We start from the raw sequence: 18,540 nt of genomic DNA on the forward strand, positions 1-18,540 counted from the left end.
GTTCCCTTCTCTGGACACACTCCAGCTTCATGACAAAAAGCATCAACAGAAACACAGAGACCTGTTTTTTTGTTTCAGAAAAAGGGTTCAGAGCTGCACAGTTTGATTCTTCTGCCACATCTTTTGCCACTCACTCAGATTTATTGACAGTACAATCATCTCTTAGCTTCTTATCAAGAGCCAAAAAAAAGGTCAGCAAAGACAGGTGGATTAAAAGACTCTGTAGAAGAAGAGGACTCTGAGAACTGTGGAACAGCTCTGCAAGCCACACATTTCCAAAAAGGAGTATACAAAGCCTTGTGACCTCTAGCACTACCATGTGTCCCTTGACAAAACCACTGCAGAATCCAACAGGTAAAGCTTTCCTCATCCAAGCAGCCCAGTGCCCACATGGATGCACCATACTTTTGGCCTCACCTGACACAATTTCTCCTGGGTTTCTGCTTTCTCCTCTCCCAGTGTCCTCAGCTCCATGCACAGCTCCTCCCGTTGCTCCTCAGCTTCCTTCAGCAGCTTCTTTAGCCGGGCTTTCTCTGTGCAGAGCTCTTCATTGGCTCTTTCACACAAGTTCAGCTTCTCCTGCTCAGAGATCTTTGCTCGCTCCATCTCATCCACTTTAGCAGACAAAACTTCCTTCTCTTGCTCCAGCTACAGTCACAGAAGCATAGAGGAAATAAAGTACAGGACGAATTATTATAAAAGATTGGCTGAGACACAAAAGGAACACTGCCACAGTCAGTCAGTCAGCCTGTCCCAAGGACAAAGGCTGAGAAGCAGCAGCAGCTGGAACACCCGGCAACATCTCTGGCAACTCTGCTCACCTGCCACACATGTTTGTTCAGCTGCACTTTGTCCAATGCAAGAGCTTCATTGATGCTGCTCATCTTCGCTGCTGCAGCCTGTAGATCAGCTCTTTCAGCRTTCAGCTTGTTCTGAGCCCCTGTCAGCTCTGCCACCGACCGCTCTGCCTGGAGAGGAAAAAGAACAATGGGACAAGGGCAGCAACATCTCAGACTGCAGGAAGCAATTCCACTTCCCYRGGGTGTCTTGGACTTACTCYCAGGAYAGAGCTCCCAATAAGCTCRTGGGGACCAATGACCCTAAAGAGCYTGTCTGGTTGGATCACCATTCYCCAAGAAGAACAGTGTCCCYGTCTTCTACTGCCCAAAACAGTATCTGAGGTGATCTTGCTGGCACAACTCCCTCTCGCACAAGTGCTGCCTAGGAATAACGTGTCCATACCTTCTCCAGAGCCATGGCAAATTCATCCTTCTCTTGCTCCAGCAGATCCTTCTGAAGCTGCAATTTCTCTAGTGCCTGCCTCTTAACTACCAATTCACGCTGCAATGATGAGTGTTTTTCCTCAAGTGCAGCCAAATCCTTCATTCTGTGAAGAGGGGAAAGAGAAGGCTTTTATAGAAATACAGTCTATGCTACAAGAGAGGAGGAGGCACCATTTGTTCCTTTAAATTGGGTCTCCTCAAGCCCAGCAGTGCCCAGGGAAAGCTTTAACACTCACAGGAGCTCCTGCTCACGGCACACTCTCTCCATCCTCTCCTGCTGCTCTGCCTTTTCTGCCTGGGCTGACTCTTCCTTCAGCAGCAGCTCAGCATTACTCTGACGCAGACATGAGGCTTCTTGCTCCATTATTCCAAGCTGTTGCTGTAGCTCTTCTCTAGTTTTCTCGAGATTTTCACAGTCACTGCAGAGACAAAGTTCAGATAGAAGAATGAAGAGGCCTGAAGAGTCACCAATCCCATTTTCAGCATTCCAGGATGGAGCTGGGGACAGCAGGCTAATGAACACCTTGCTCTTTCCCTCCCCGCAAAGTCCTCCAGAGGCAAATGGAAAGGAAGGCAGGGTTTTGCCTTCCTTCAGTGAGAAGCAGTGGCTGGGAAGGGGCACCCAAAGAACAGAATTCAGGGGAGCAGCACGGTGAGAAGGAGGACTCTTCTACTCTAACATCACTATGCATCTCCCAGAGAGCCTTGAGAGTCACAGTAGAGCGTGAAAAGTCCTGACAAGATGAAGCGTGAGAGCCACACTGAAGCCTACACATGGTAAGGCAGGTAAGTTCTTCACCCAGAACCCCTCTGAACTGCCAGACCTGGAAGCAGATTGCTCCTGGAACACAGGAGAAGGAGGAAACACTCACCTTCTGAGGGTTTTTACTAAAGACTGAAGGTGCTGTTGGTGGCTGCTGGATTTCTTRCATTTCTCCTCCAGTTGCTCAAGCCTTTGCTGCACTTCTCTGCACTTCTCTTCCTGATGTCTTTGGTGCTGCAGCAGGAAATTGTTTGAGTCCTGCCTAGCAGAAAGCTCTTCTCTCAGGGCCTGCAGGAACAGGCAGGGGAAGAACACAAATGAGCAATAAGGAGCAGGGAAGGTGGCTCCAGACAGCTGGGAGAAGCAGCTAGCAGAAAGAGCTCCCCAGAAGGCAAAACCTGTGCTGAGGGAGTGCACAAGGAGAAAAAAGCAGTGGAACACAGAGCTGGGGAGACCAGCAAGGCAGTGCAGGATCAYGAGTATGAAGGCCAGAAAAAGCACCTCAAGTGGCTGAGAAAATGGAAAGGTGTCRAGCTGAGCGAGGCCTCAGAACTGAGCCTGGGGCCACTGTGGATGACAAGCAGAAGCTCTCACCCGTGCTGCCCCTCGCATCCTTGCCAGTGCTTCCAGAACCAATCCAAAGGCATGCCTCGTATCAACAGATCTCCGAGCTGAGAAGATGTCCCCAGAGTCTGCCAGGGAACTGTCAGTGCAGATAATGCTGACCATGCTGTCACTGTCGTCTAACACCATCTGAAAGCCCACATCCAGMTATTACTTTTTGCTCATCTTACTTATATTTCTTTATCTTGTTCTCTTTCTCCTCCCACTTTACCCCMGAGTCATTGAAAACTCAATTCTCTCATTTTTACAGTCCACAAAGAAGGTTTGTCCCTGTGGCTATAAGTACTYCAGGGATTTCTGAATACAGCTGTTCTTCATAAGAGTGAAGTGGCTGGAGGCTGCCTGAACACTCATTTTCTTGCAGCTGTGTAGAAGAGCTGACAATTCAACCCTTCACTRTTAAGATAACTTTAGGACTAAGCTAAGGTTACCCTTGAAAGTTGTGATTCTGGGGAGATCATAATGGTCACGGAACACAGAGGGAAGGAGCAGAGTTGGTAAGTGCACTGACCAAGTCAGTGATCTTTCATAGAGATCTGAAGAACRCCAGAGTCATTGCTCAAAGAGGGTGAGGGAATTGCCCAAGAAACACTGGAATACAAATGTCAGGTAGCACACTCAGAAAACACAGTCCAAGAGAGATCTTAGTGGGGTAGGGAAGGCAAAGGTACCRAAACTTCTGGTGACTCAGCTGAATTGTCACAGGACAGTAGCTCACAAGCTAGAACAGGTTCTGTGTCARAAAAGTGGTCTAAAAATTAAACAGGCAATGGCAGTTAACACAGATAGTACACAACATCTCTAGTCCCTGGACCAGTCTGTTGCCTTCCTCAACTACTTTCAAAATCAAATTTACAGGGRTGTGGTCCCTGTACCAACTCTCTACTCACCTCAGTGATATTTTTAATGAGCTTTTGAAGGAAAAGATTCTCTTCTTTGGCACTGTTAGTCAATGAAGCTGCAAATTCTTTCTCTATCCAACTTGATTCCTGAGAACAGAATAAATAAAGGGTGGGCAGGGAAGAGSTGCTCCCACCTGCAGCGTTCCCATCCTCAGTAACACTGTCACACCGGGAAGTCTCAGCTCTAGTGATTCCAGTATATTCCTGCCTATATCTATTCCATTTCTTCTTTCCTAAAACTAAGAAGACCAAGAGCTAGTGTTTATGGACTGCTATTAAACTGTCAGTTCCAAGGAACTCTGATCCCTAGAGATCTAAAGTCCCAGGCAGAAGTGCATTAGTGCCACCCCTCAGAGGAAAACACCTGAACTGTCTGCAGTTCCTCTGCCACTGCCTGCACCTGGACTCACTCCACATCTGTCAAACACACAAGGAATATTTTGGCAAGGTTCCTGATGTTCCCATCCACTGGGCATCTTTACCACTGTTTCTCTTGAGGAAGCCACACCTCTGTGTTCAGGCTGGAGAGCAAACACTGGGCTATCTCCCAGGTAAAGATAAAACATACTAGAATCTCCACTGTGTCGTTAAGTGTTTTCATGGTCTTCTCCTTCTCCTCGTTCTGCTTCTGAGATTGTACAAGCAAGGCTGAGAGTTCCATCACCCTGAGAAGAGAATGTCTACGTGCCATTCCAAAAGCTTTGCACACCAGCACCTGTTAAAAGAGCCAAGCAGCTTCCCAAAGCATAGCAGAGAAAAGTTCAATCCCGGAAACACAGCAAAGGCAGCATTCATCTCTACAGATTAATAGGCTTGATGTTGCAAAATGGCACTTCTTTCCCCCAAGGCCTCTGTACTCAGTCTTGCAAGGAATTGTCAACACAGAGGTGCCACAGTGCTTATGACGGCCCTGGGCAAAATCCTCCCAATTCCTTTGGCACAGCCCTGAGCAGTAAAAGGGCTGTACAAGAAACACATCTCTCTTTATGCTGGACTCAGTTTTTCACCAAGAATCRGTTAACAGCAAAAGCACTGTCAGGGGGCCATCTCTTTCCCAGTCTTGTCTTACATGTCGTACTCCATGACAGAAGAATTTCTGTCAGACAGATATTTTCTTCCATCCTTTCTGCTGAAGGCAAGAGTTTGACTGAGGACACAAACAGGGCTGTGCAGAATGGGTATGTTATAAATGTGAGCACAGCCRATCTGTGAATCCAGAAAGCTGCCACAAAAGCTAGTATTGCTAACAGCAAAGTTAAAACAYCTTTACCTGTCCTGAAGCTCTTTCTTCTCCATGTCCCACCTGACTTGTAAGGCTGTCACTTGTTGAGCTGTCTGATCTATTTTTGGTTCCACTTGCTGCTCTGCCTGATCCTTCAGGACAGGTTTACCCAGAGTGATGGACTCCCTGAGCTGCACACAGGAGTTCAGGTGGGAGCAGCTCACAAGAATAGATCCAGAAAGCCTCATTTGTTCYGCCTTGAGCTCTGACAAATCTCTGAAGATGAACCAAGAAAGAGCCAATGTTCACTCCACCATCTTTATCAGCTGACTTACTTGCGAAGCATGCAATCATCCATCAGGAAGAGCTGGCAGGCAAGGTGACATCTTTGCTGGGGACAAGTCATTTTATCTGACACTTGGGGACTAGGACACATCTTGACAGCTGAGCAATTACTTTACCAGGTAGTCAAGGGAGGAGTCTGTTTTCTCCTCAGATACAAGAATTAAGATATGGCACAGGCCAGAAGGCCTCAAGCACCTTTAATTACTCTTATTAACATACTCTAATTATCATTAATAGATGTCAGGAATTTTACCAAGGTATCCAGTTTTTATACAAAGGGATTGCACCCTTTAAGTGCCCACCTCGACTGCTAACAGGCTCAAGACCATCCCTACATAATARAACATTTCAGGAAGGTGGTGTAAGAACCAGCCTGAAATGCTGTAACRTAAAAGCACAAACAACACAAGGACTAAATAGCAGGTCAGGCACTCCACACAATACAGAAGACTTACAACTAAATAAGACAAATRGCTGACAGTAACCTAGAGTTTGAAATTGCATGCTGACACCAGAAGAAGGTACTATTATGGCTACACTATTTTTCTTGGTGTAGAAAGAAACTGGGAGAAAGGAACCTCAGAGAGCCCAAGAACAAGAAAACAATCATAAAAAGAGGTAKCAGACTAAACAAAATAAATTGGAAAAATGCAGTAACAGGGCAGAGAGGCTGTTCTTTCTCTCAGCAATGCTGGAACAGGAGTAAGTGAATACAAACTGACCGGAATAAATGTATGCTGGAAATGAAAATGGGAAAAATATGCATTAATGATCTTTCTCTTAGGAGCAGTGGAAAAAGAAACCTGGTAAGATTTTTTAAAGGCAGGTTTTCATAATTTTATTCAAGGGATCACTTTCTATGCTGCATGCACAGCTTCAGTGACATTCCTGTGCCTATGGTCATATGCCTACACATCACCACAGTCAGGGCCTGGGCAGTCCTCATGGGCAAGGCCCTTCAACTTTATCTCAGGATGAGGAGCGAACAGCTCTTCTCAGAACAGCCCAAAGCATGCTGAATGACATTGCTTCTGACTGCCAAAGGAGAAATCCTACCTCTTGCTGTAACTAATGCAATATCAATACTCAAAAAGCAGGACCTAAAAGCAGGCAAGCCATTTTTTCTGCAGGAGATCTTGCCTTAATTTCCACTCACCGGTCTGTGGCAGTCTTCATCTCCAGGAAGTGGCGGCGGAAGGTCACCACCTGACGCCACAGGCTGAGCAGACGGTTATGTTCCCCCCTTACATAGCTGTCATAAAGCTAAACATGCAAAGACAAAAAGAAATGCCAATTCAACCTTCACTGTCATGCAGCTTGCTCAGATAGGAAAAAGTAAACCATCACCAGGTGCCCTTAAATAACTACTGCACCAGGAGCATCAAGGACTGAAGAGGTACCATAGAAGCCCACAGCACCTGCCAAGGAGGGAACATCCACACCTCTCCTGTAGCAGAGGGTAGCAGCAAGGCAAGCTGATCATGACTAATCACCTTGCCTTGCAGAGGTGTCTCAGTCKCAGCAGAGGAAGACAAACTCAACAAACTCCAAGCCCAATGTCAGGCTGGCTAACAGGCAGTCAGTACAGTAAGCCTGTCTTGTTTCTCTGTTGGCYGCTTTGGATCTGAACACACACAGACCTCTCTGGTCTCCATTGCTCAACACAAGGATTTAGGAGCTAATAAAGAGACAAGGRTTCCTGTGACTGCTCTACAGTGCCCAGCTCTGCCTTCACAACAGAGCAGTGCAGTCACAGCAGGTGGGCATCTCTCCCCAGCACCATCTGCTGACACTCCTCCCTCCCACACCCCTGCCCAGCACCAACACATCCTCAGCAGAGCCACAGCTCCCACACAGCAAGTTTTCCATGCCAGGAACAAAACGCATTCCTATTCCCCTCTGGCATCAAGGCTGGCATTCTCATGTCATTCCTCACCTCACGTTCACTGCGCCATTCACTCTCCTTCARCTCCAGCTCCTCCCGGGCCCTCATCCAATCCGCCGTCAGTTTTCCAACATCTTCTTTGAGGGCAGAATTAACCTCACTGGCTTTATCGAGGTGCTCTCGTAGGAGAGTGTTCACTTCTGCCAGATTCTCACGCCTTTTAGAAAGAGAAGTAGCAATGAGCTCACTGAACAACAGCTCTCCAGCATCCCTGATTTTCCAGTTCCCTCAACACTGACTTTGCTGCCTGAGAAAAAGTAAAGGCACTTTCCTAGGGTTAACTAAGATCCCTCTGTGATAAGAACCTCATTTGCTTCTCTGTGCATTGAGCCTCCAATTTCCATCTATGATTTTGGTTTCCCTTTCAACCTTGACAATACCCACAGGTAAAAACTTGGCCTCCCTTCATCCTGATGGTCATTGGATATATCACCTTTCTCTAGCACTGTCCCAAGTCATTMATCTACCAAAGCAGAGAATAATTTAGGCTGGAAATGGCCTTTCAACTGGAATACACACACCAYCTCCCCTCTCAAAGCAGAGCCATTCAGCACTATTACTGCACCACAGAAAGCAGACTGGACCTTTCTCCTGTCAAAGCAGCTTGCCCAACCGCTTCCCTTGGGGAGACCAGGTAGCACCGACAGGTTTTCCCTCACTTCCATGAGCATCCAAGATACCAAGTATGAAGAAATGTTTCTTCCTTGTACCTTTGCTGCTCCTCTTCCACCTGAAGCAGTGCGTTCTCCAGGCTGTGGTCTGCTATGGTTTCCCACCTGCCGGGAAAGGATCCCTTTAAGAAGAAAGGAAATGTTTAGTCAGATGCTGGTGCTTCCTTCACAACTGTCAGCATCCACCATTTTCCCATCAATTTGTTGGATATCTCAGGAGCTCACAGCTTCTTCCAGGTGTAACAGTGTTGTGAATACAGGAAGGAAAGAAGGGGTATTACTCAGTGTACCYCTCCTCACTCTCCCAGTGCTATGTATCCTCAATTCACAACTTCAAGTGCTGGCTTTGACTGGAAGCCTGGGAATGCTCTCCTATTCTCCCACTCTCTGATTTCTAGGTTTACTTTAGCCATGAAGCAGAAAAGCATAGAGCCAGTTCCAGATATTGAACACAAGCCTTCCTGCCTTCCAGAATGCTGTTTCAACTGGTTCTTTCTCCAGGACAGCTGTGCCATGTAACACACAGCACAGTCCTCTCATAAGACCCAAGACAAATGTAACACCAATAAAGCACTCTTTCACAAAATTAAAATCCTCAGCTGAGTTTTCTGGACTGGCATTTCTGGGACTAGTGACTGCTCTAAGAATGGCACCTGGATAAAACACTGATGGGAAAACTCACAGTGCTTCTCTAAACCCTCAGACAGTAAAAATCTGCTTTCCTGACATTGGGAAGGAACGACCTCATTTGTGGAGGGTTTTCATTGGTCTGCATTTGGGAACATTAGATACACTCTCTTTAGTTCACAGCCTGCGCACTCACCCCTCCAGCTCTCACTTGCTGCTCCAACTCTCGACACCAGGTCTGGTACTGCAGTACCTGAATGGATACAGAGAATGAAGATGAGGGAAGCAACTTGTAATAGACTCTGCTCCTCTTGCATTAACTTCTGAGTCTGTATAGCCCAAACACAGTGATGCTGATACACTCAACAAGAAATCGCTGCAATACAGGGAAGCTTCACTTCAACATGACAGAGATTGAGGCGGAGTTTCTTTCACACGTAGCGCTGTCTGCTCACCTGAGATAGCGACAGCAAGCAGAACGACGGGACAGGTGCAGGCAGCTCCGCCTGACCTACGGCCCCACGTACCCCGAACCAATGTTTCAAGGCGATCCCTGAAGCGACCCAAATGAGCTTTCAGACTTGCCTGGCAAGCAAACCGACTGCTGCCCGGGACAAACCCTGCTATTGAGGAGGAAGAGCGGCGATGCTGCGGGCACCGAGCTCAGGAGGGGCCGGTGCGGGACGGGCGSTGCCGGGGCCTCCCCATCCCGAGCTCGGCGCCGCCCGCCCGGGGAGGCCCCGCGGGTTCCGCCGAGCTCCGCAGGCAGCGCGGGCGGCCCCGGCACTCCCTCCCCGCCGCCGGGCACCGCCCGCCCCTCACCTCGTCCTGCAGCTGCCGCACCAGCCTCGCCTGGCGCTGCTGCGCCTCCTCCGCGCTCCGCAGCCGCCGCCGCAGCGAGCCTGGGCTGCTCTCCCCGTCCCCCGCGCTGCCCGCCATGGCCCGGCCCGGCCCGACCGCTCCGCCCGGAGCCCTGCCCCGCCCGCCCCGAGGGTCCCGCCCCGCTGGCCACGGGCGGAGCGGTCCCCCCGGCCCGCCAGAGGCAGCGCGGGCTCCGTGAGGGGCGGGTCCCCCGGCTCCAGCGCGGGCTCCGTGAGGGGCGGCTCTCTCGGCTCCCCCGGCTCCCCGGCCCCCGGAGGCAGCGCAGGCTCCATGAGGGGCGGCGGGGCCTTTCCCGTGGCGCGGCCAGCGCTGCCCGCTCATGGCGCTTCCGCTCCGCTGCGCCGCCAGGGAGTGTAATTAGGAAAAAACAGTGATATGGAACTCCTCGCGTTTCATCGGGAATTGTTCTGAGAGTTAGTTAAGGTCATTGCTAAAAATACGTTTCATTTTCTATTTTGCTGCTGAATAACACWGACTTGTTTTYASTCCCTGCYTTTTCCTGTGACAATGCTTCATCACCGACATTCTGGTTTTTAAAGAGTTAGAACAAATGAATTGCCACCAAAATCCTCTTTGGTCAGCTCAGTAAATTTGGCTTAGGAAAGAGAATCACTGAATTTCTCCCGAATCTTGAATCRTTTAAACGTGTTTGTATCGTACAGACGAACGCCACCTGTAGGCGGCACCTCTGGCTAATTAACATAGTATACCAAATAGAGGGACTCTCTAAGAAAATAGACTTCAAGAAGTTTGAAATAAACCCCGTCTTTCTCTGATTGGTAATAGGCAGAGGTAACAAAAAGTAGGAAAAAAAAGTAATTTCCACTTAATTCWGWGYTGGGGGAATTAGGTACATCTGTGGWTCCAAGAAASAAAAATAATACTCCCACTCRGGACATTCCATGATTCTATGGTTCTGTGCTTTGTAGTTCACTACTGTTCGCAAATGTAGCCACGTTTCTTGATAACCAATGACACAATTATTGTTTTAGACTTCCAATTTTTTATTTAACACCACAACATTGTAGTACAGAGTTTTAAAATTATGCCACCATTTCACATGGAATTGGAAACATCATTTTGTTTGTTTTATCCTGTTTTAAGTATAACATCTGTAAGTTTTGAGTAATTATTTCTTTTTAAAAAGCACAGAACTRTTTAGTTCCTTCCTAAAATTATAACTTCACAATTTTAAAAACTGTCCCTGAAAAACTATGGTGCAGAGGTCTAAATCCTCACAGAAATAGAATGTTAATTAGTTTTAATAAGCAAAAACAATGTGACCCCAAATGGCCTAATATATAGAGTTAACTCAGTCCTATAAGTCCTTTCTAAAAATTAGTTCATCTGGGAAAGGACAATGAAATTCCTGCTAGATCGTTAGAATAAAGATTTCCATGTGCAGCTTTAACTGCAAGTGTGCAGCAGAGACCAAATTCTAACTCTTGGCATCACATGTCCAATATAGCCATTTATCCTCAGGGAATGACAATGTTTTCAACACCATGAAATGTTCCTCTGGCTCCCTAGTGGTCCCTTCCTCTAGACCATGCTGGACACCCAGAAGGGCTCACTGAGATTGTCTGAGAAGGTGTCACAGCTCGTGTAGGCAGAATCTTGGGATCTGGAGAACAGCAGACAATGCCTCCAAGGAGCAGRGAGCAGGTGGCTCTCCCTTTTCAGATCCCTGCTCAGTCTGTGTAAGGGAGAATGTGCTGTCACAGAACGGCCCAAGAGGGACAGATGGGCCATATGAACCCAGGCACTCGAGGGTGCACAGAAATTTGGCTGGTAGTGAGCAGTGTGAGGCTCAGAACACCTCTTCCACTATGTCCTGTGTCTGATCCAAAGCCTCACCAGCACGAGGATTTCCAGCTCCATACTGAAGATACCAGTGGAGTCTGAGTTTAGCCAGCTGGAATTGTTGCCTTGATGGGCSAGTTTCTATAAWGACACWGACATGGTTAAGGGGATAAAAAGGGTTTTACYCTTGGTATTTGGGATYCCAGCTGCACAACTCGATGGCAAAATGCRCACCACGCATAACATGGATACAATTCTTATAGACTTCACATKTTGGCATATCTATTTAGGATTCCCTAATAAGAAACTTAACAAATGAAATAATGCCCCCCTGTTCTAATRAATTTCCCCTGGAATGAGGCTAGAGCCCARTTTATACAAKATRTTTTAGAGAGAAGACTTCACCCAAGGCTGGAGCCTCATGTTTGGGATAGCACAGRGYACRCTGACTCCTTCCTCAGGATGTCTGGTCTSTCTGCCCAGCAGAACTCCTAAATTAAGCTGGAATATCAGGCTACAGGAATTACAAGATGCRGGCTAAGGGGCACAAGGGATATGTAAAGGGTGCAGAAATGTCTAAAAAGGTATGAAAGTATATAAAAGGGTACATAAAAAGGAAAGGCAAAAATCATCAGGCATCRGAATAACTCCACTTTGGTGTAAGGTTCATAGGGACCCGCAATCTGTGGATCTTGTTTGAGGTCAGCATCCATCCCTCTACAGCATCCRTGTTTCCAAGCACTGAGATGGAGTTTGCTTCAAGAAAGCCTCTTTTAAGAAGAGATTAGTTTGCACAGCTTGTTTTGCTTGCTTTTACTTTTTCTTTCTGTCTAACTCTGTCCAGCCCACTCAGGTATTTTAATCTCAGACACGTAAATATTCTTTGAACATGTGAATGATCATGCTTTTAATCTGATCTACTAAGACAAGGCCCATGTAATCACATTGTCCTACCTTTTGCTCTTGCATGTCCATCTCTTAAATCATCTGTTTGCAAATCTCAACCGAGTTTGATAGACCAAACGACTTTTTAAAGATACTACATTCTTACAAGCATTGTGAAAACTGGAAGCTGGATAGACTAAAAGTGGAATCTCARCATTTAGCTGTTTTTGTGGCTTACTGGCAAGCTGCTCAATATGCCCATGGCATAGAACCAGACAGAGCACAACACCCAGCAGAAAGGTGGGATACATGGGAAGGAGCAAATGATGGCATGGCTGGGAGGACCATGAGTTGGTGTGCAGTGGCTGCTGGGGAATGGTTTCACCAGAGGTAACCCCCAGGAGAAGCTGCTTTATTCTGTCAGGGAATATCAAAAGCACAACTGACATCAGAGGAAGCGCCATTAAATCAAAATCAGGAGGATCATGATTTGAATCTACCTGATTTGTGACATCTGTGAAATCACTGAAGTCTTCTATCCTTCAGTTCCTCCATCAAAACCAGTGAAGCATTCAGAGCTCCTCATATCATGCAGCTTGTTATTTRTGAAAGTAGTTTGGCACTTCTGATATGAGTTAGGGTGGGTGGGGAATGGTGCAGCACAYATAGATGAGGCTAAAAGGTGGTCTACCTTTTCCTTTTTTCTTAACTCAGAAGGAAAAAGCAGCTGCAGGCAAAGGACTGGGTTTAGCATCAGTGCAAGATGAGAGACGGGTCCCAGTAATCCCTGTTGAGTCCAGCCCAGTGCCTTTWTTCCCGAAGGCTCATTTAGAACAACAGTTCATTTTTTGCAGCTTATGAAAGGCACACTTGGGCCACACTCTGTTCTGGACAGCCAAAGAGCCGCAGGACAGCCGTGACCGTGAGGAACACTTGTTTCGATCTGCAGCCTTCTTGGGGCCCGGGGCCGGCGGCCCTTGGACATTCTGCCTCTAATGTTAAAAAAAAGGCTGGTGTTCAGCAGTCTCCAGAGGAAGGACGGGGTTCAGCCTGTCTCTGGCTCCCGAGTGGCTCTGGAGAGGGAGAGGAAGGAGAGAGAGGAGGAGGAGGAGGATGAGGATGAGGATGAGGATGCCGCCTGTAGGGTGCACTGCTACCCCGCTGCACCGCGCCCGCCCTGCGGGGCATTCCCTCCGAGAGGAGCTGCTTCTCCAGCCCGGCTGACACGGGCTTTTTTAAGCACAGCAATAAATAAGTGAAAATACCCTGGCTGCGGGCATRGCCCTATTGTGTTTGTGTAAAATTAAATGTTACCCTTGTTAAGCGCCTGCGTTACAACGCAGCCCTTCAGTCACAGGGGGACAAAGTGAAGCCACTGTAACAGTTCTCTGGAAAAAGAGAGACATKAATTACTTCTAAATTAGTTTATGTACGTGTCCAGTGGACTGTGTGACAGGTCTCAGTTGTTGATCTTGCAGTTTATCCTGTCTAAACGTGAAGTTCATCGAGGGCTGACGCAGAGGTCATACTGCCACTTGAAAAGGCATCCTCTGGAGTTTTGAGCCTGTGGAGCTGTTTCACATGAAGCAGAGTATGACTCATGCTAATGAAAAGGGTAAAGAAGATTTTTTTAAAGAAATATATCGCAGTTAAATTAGTTTAGACAGCATGACATCAGAGAGTAATTAAATAGGTTTGTTGGAATTCCGTTTCCAATTCCAGAGTTCAGGTTTGTAAAAGATTTCTGAGCACCTGCAGGCCTCTGTGTGTGAAATATTTTCACTGGAAAGGATTCAAAACTCAAAACTTTAAAAAAACCTTTTAACACAGAGGCAGCATTACGCCATTCTTCCTTCTTGGAAAAAAAAAAAAAAACCCTTGGATTTAAACAAGACTCCTTCAAGTTTTCAGTCAGTTTTACAGAAGAAAACGAGGTGGTAAACTTTCTCTTTTCAAGAACAAGTTCTTTATAGCTGCTAACTGAAGTCAGGGGAGATCATATCTGAGTACATGAGCATTTCCACTATGGGACTGGATACAAGTATTGAACAACGATATTTGAAATGTTTTAATCTCAAACGAAAACTATTTTTGCTAACTTTGGTTTTTAATTTCTTTCATGTTTTCTTCTGCCAAACTGGAGGAACCTTTTCTGATTTTTTCTTTAGTGGCATTCAGAGGAAGACCAGAGGATGAAAATCCTGCATTTTCTCACTTTACTGCTTTGGCATTTGACTTGGCTGTCTCTGGATCTAATTCCTGGAGCGCTGAGTAGTTCTGAAGCAGGCCAGGGTAATTCAGGATCTAAACTAGGTTTTTTAAAAGCAGAAGGAAAGGAGAGGAATCCCTCCGCACGGGCAGGTACACTGAGGACTGCGAGCCATGGATACAGTGCTGGGACCTCAAARGCCAGGACTAAAAGCAGTGCTGGGCAGACTGGAGCTCTGCTGGCCAAGACCGATGAGTCAAAGAAGGTTCCCTCAAGAACAGCAGCCACGGAGGGCAAGGTAGGACATCTCCCCAGCAGACCTTCTGGAGTAAGGACAGTGACTCCAAAGGTTCAAAATCTTAGCAGCAAGGTGGCTTTGAAAAAAACTGGCACAAGTACTACTGACACTGATTCTTTCAAAACCAAAAAGACTAAAGAGCCTGTAACCCAGAGGGAAGCTAAGGAAACTTTCCGACATCCCCCGATAACGCCACATGAATACATGCTCTCTTTGTACAGGACTCTCTCAGATGCAGAAAGAAAGGGTGTTAATGGAAGTGTAAAACTGGAGGCTGGACTTGCCAATACAATAACCAGCTTTATAGACAAAGGACAAGGTAAGCAAGGAGCTCGTGTGTGAGTGTGGACAGAGAGTGATGTCTGAGTGTGTTTATAAATGTAGAGAGTATTGGAAAATAATCATGCTTTTGTAGAGTCAGATAGCTCTTTCTAATGTAAATGAAATCTCACARCTTTGCTGCAGATTTTGTCCTCCTGCCTTATCTTGGAAAACTCATTTACAGGCAGAGCTAGATGGTTGTGTGGCAGCCAAAGAAAACATTTAGAAAGTATTTTAGATGCATATTGTTGAAAACCAATCGGTCTTTGCATGCTTAGGTGTTTAAAAACCTTTTGCATTTTTGTCTTTCTTTTTTTCTAGCTAGCTGGAAACTAGCTCATGGAAAGTGCTAGCGTTAGTCTGTAGTGTGCCTAAAAACATTTAATATGCTAAGAACAGAGCTATTCTGTGAAAAAAACCCACAAGTCTCAATATGAAAGGTCCAATCAGGCTTGTTCAAGGTAGAATTGTGAGGAACTATACTGCAGCCCCAGGAGTCATTATCCTGTGGGGTGGATGGATCWGTACTGGCTCAAAGCTTTCAGGTGCCACAAGGAGCCCACAGCTCAGCACAGACCACTAAGRGTAGTAACTTCTGGGACTCCAGAACCTGCAGTTCAACATTCCAGCTCCAAACACTTTTGGCAAATTGGGCTAGGGTTCACTTCCACAGGAGAAATAACCAGGCTCCCAAAGAATGATGTTCACCTCACCGCTTTGCCTGGGGAGCCCCACGTTGCTCCCACTGACCTTAGTAAGAGTTTCGTCTCGTACTTAAGAAAGCAACACAGGCTACAGCTGGTGGAGGAGTTGTGATGAAAGACTCACCCGGACTGGATTTRTTTGCCATCTCCTCATCGACAGCTTGGCTCCTGGGAAGGGGGGACACACTGCTCACAGTGCTGCACTCAGGTTCTCAGCTCGCCACTGGAAGGCACTGTTAATGTCACGTCACTGAAGGGCTGGCTCAGCCATATTCCTTACCAGCTGAAGCAAGCAAATGTAGAGTCAGGTTAATGAGAGGAAAGTTCTTCTGCCCAGTTTGAAAAATTGTGAATCATGCATGTTTAGTTAATACGGCAATTATCCTTATGTCAGGCAGTTCCTGGGGATGCTCTGGTTTTAAAGGACTAATTTGCTATTGAATCACCAGAGGGTAAATTTGCTCATGTTTGGAGCCAGCATGAGGCCTGGCCACCACTGAAGCTCTGTTTCAGGAGTTTAGGTAGGATAGAAGTGGTGAATAGGTCCTGTGAGTGCTCAGCCCTGAAAAAGCATTATTTTTCAATTGGTTAATCACAAGTTTGAAGGTAGAAAATGCCCACTGGTGAAAGAAATGAGATTTCTACAAGGCAGATTTAGAAACTCCTTTTCCTGGTGATCACTGAGTTATTTTGGATCCCTGCACAGAGCTGATCCCTTAGACAAAAATTGCTCTTTTTGTTCAGTGGGCTAATTAAGGCAACTTCTAGGCTTATAAACAAACTTGAGAAAAAACATTTAGAACTGARTAAGTGATATTGATCTATGCTTGATATATGTTTAAAAATGTGTRTGTGTTTTTTTAGATGAGCGAGCACCAACTATAAGAAAACAAAAATATATTTTTGACATCAGTGCATTAGAAAAAGATGGTTTGCTGGGAGCAGAGCTTCGAATATTGAGGAAAAAGCCTTCTGATACATGGAAGTCTCATTCTTCTGGAAAAACTTCCCAAGTGAAATTATTTAGTTGCTCTACAAACAGACAAGCATCAACACTCCTGGACTCTCGGACTGTCAGTATCACCGATACACCCAAGTGGGAAGTGTTTGACATCTGGAAACTTTTCAGAAACTTTAAAAACTTGGTAAAYTTGTGTTTTGAGCTGGAAACTTTTGACAGGGGGAGAGCTGTTGATCTCAGGAGTGTGGGATTTAACAGAACAGGAAGACAGGTCAATGAAAAGGCTCTGTTCTTGGTTTTTGGGAGGACAAAAAAAAGAGACTTATTCTTCAATGAAATCAAAGCTAGATCTGGCCAAGATGACAAAACTGTTTATGAGTACTTATTCAACCAGAGGCGGAAGAGAAGAGCTCCTCTAGCAACTCGGCAAGGGAAGAGGCCCACCAAGAATCTGAAGGCGAGGTGCAGCAGAAAAGCCCTCCATGTGAATTTTAAGGATATGGGCTGGGATGACTGGATAATCGCCCCTCTGGAGTATGAAGCRTATCACTGCGAAGGGCTCTGTGAATTCCCGCTCCGGTCCCACCTGGAGCCCACCAACCACGCCGTTATCCAAACATTAATGAACTCCATGGACCCAGAATCCACCCCCCCGACCTGCTGTGTCCCTACCAGGCTGAGCCCCATCAGCATCCTTTTCATTGACTCTGCCAACAACGTGGTCTACAAGCAGTATGAGGACATGGTGGTGGAGTCGTGTGGCTGCAGGTAGCACAASAGCTGCTCACGTCAGTGTGTTGTGGAAGGTAATAAGACACATTGGACATAACTTCCCCTCAAACAAGGTTAACTAGATTTCTTACCTCTAGGGTAAGTGTGTTTACAAGGACTGTAGCAATAAATCCAGTGTCTCTCCTTGGACACATTTCAGCACCGTTTGGATGCTGTCACACATCTAGATTTAAGACCTTGTGCCGCTAGCAACACAGGACTGACTCTAAGGGAAGTCCATGACAGAGAAGATGATACTTCTACACCTCAAGATCTCCTGCTTTTAGCCCCAAAACAGTGGATAAAGATGGTATCTATGAGCTGTGGATATGACCTGCTTGTTCCTTTGAACATTGCTCTTGAGACTGAATTTCTGTCTGGATTCCCATGTGCTTTGTCCATTCAAAAATGTGAAAAGAGTCTCGATGTCTAGAAGAGAAGGTTGTGGTCTGGTGTGCCCCAGTCTTGGTGTAAATAGGTGCACTGTAATATGATTTCTTACTGATTAGCTTTTGAAACTATGCATATATAAAAAAGGGGTCATTAAATATAATATGTTGGCTAAGTTTTAAGTTTTACATGAAGATGTAGATGCAGGAGGTACTTGCTTCCATGTATGTTTTCCTCCAAGCTACATATCTTTCTTAAGTATCCACCTTTCCATTATTATGTAGCAAAATATATTATTCTGTATAAGGTCCAAGTTGTTCTCAAATGCTCATAGTAAAAGTGTTCAATTATGGTGTAAGATGTAATAAATTATTGACACAGTGCTGCATTGTTCCTAGCTGTCCAACTCTGCATAATTATAATGCAATTAAGAAATTGTTTTATGTTTTTGTACAATAAATACAAGTGAAAGGGACTTTTCTGTGCAGCAGAATACCAGGGGTATGCAAAACATATCTGTGTATTTAGGTGCCAGAGAGAGAAATTGTTGAAAYGTCTGAAGAAAGATCTGAAAGGAAGGCCTGGTTTGATCTGATGGGGAATGATACTGTCACTTGATGTATTTGGGGCAAAAATGAGTTATGCAGGTGGTTGCAAAAGAGATATGGTGTCCTCTTATTCCACTCTCCAAGGGCTGTGTGTTTGTAAATCTCCTTTATCTATTCCAGACTTATCTATTCATGGATTATAAATGGAATTGCTCCTGTATGTTTCCACCCACAGAAGTGGTACCAAATGTTCAGCTACAGATAGATCAGAAAGCTCCTATGAACATCAGAAAGTACAGAGAAGTTTATCAATAGTACGAAATATAAATGCTAAGGTTTGATATTGCTTAGACCATCAGGTCATGAGATTTCCTGGCTCTGCACAG

The 18,540-nt window shown here is 46.0% G+C and overlaps 2 protein-coding genes across 2 annotated transcripts; one reads left to right on the forward strand and one right to left on the reverse strand.

Annotated features, from left to right (window-relative positions):
* Positions 1-284: 284 nt before the first annotated feature.
* On the reverse strand, positions 285-9,321 carry CEP250 (centrosomal protein 250). Its single transcript, XM_057385322.1, has 14 exons — positions 9,205-9,321; positions 8,579-8,635; positions 7,795-7,877; positions 7,076-7,241; positions 6,296-6,402; positions 4,843-5,070; positions 4,141-4,237; positions 3,561-3,659; positions 2,641-2,799; positions 2,156-2,334; positions 1,520-1,702; positions 1,243-1,387; positions 822-968; positions 285-648 (listed from the first exon to the last, which is right to left on the reverse strand). The coding sequence occupies exons 1-14, from the start codon at positions 9,319-9,321 to the stop codon at positions 367-369; spliced, it is 2,049 nt and encodes a 682-aa protein (XP_057241305.1). The 3' UTR covers positions 285-366.
* Positions 9,322-14,015: 4,694 nt separating this feature from the next.
* Positions 14,016-17,267, forward strand: GDF5 (growth differentiation factor 5). Its single transcript, XM_057385323.1, has 2 exons — positions 14,016-14,778; positions 16,349-17,267. The coding sequence occupies exons 1-2, from the start codon at positions 14,145-14,147 to the stop codon at positions 17,215-17,217; spliced, it is 1,503 nt and encodes a 500-aa protein (XP_057241306.1). The 5' UTR covers positions 14,016-14,144; the 3' UTR covers positions 17,218-17,267.
* Positions 17,268-18,540: the final 1,273 nt, after the last annotated feature.

Source organism: Malurus melanocephalus, unplaced genomic scaffold (assembly GCF_030028575.1).
Source record: "Malurus melanocephalus ecotype Western Australia unplaced genomic scaffold, MMel_1.1 scaffold_810, whole genome shotgun sequence".
NCBI lineage: Eukaryota > Metazoa > Chordata > Aves > Passeriformes > Maluridae > Malurus > Malurus melanocephalus.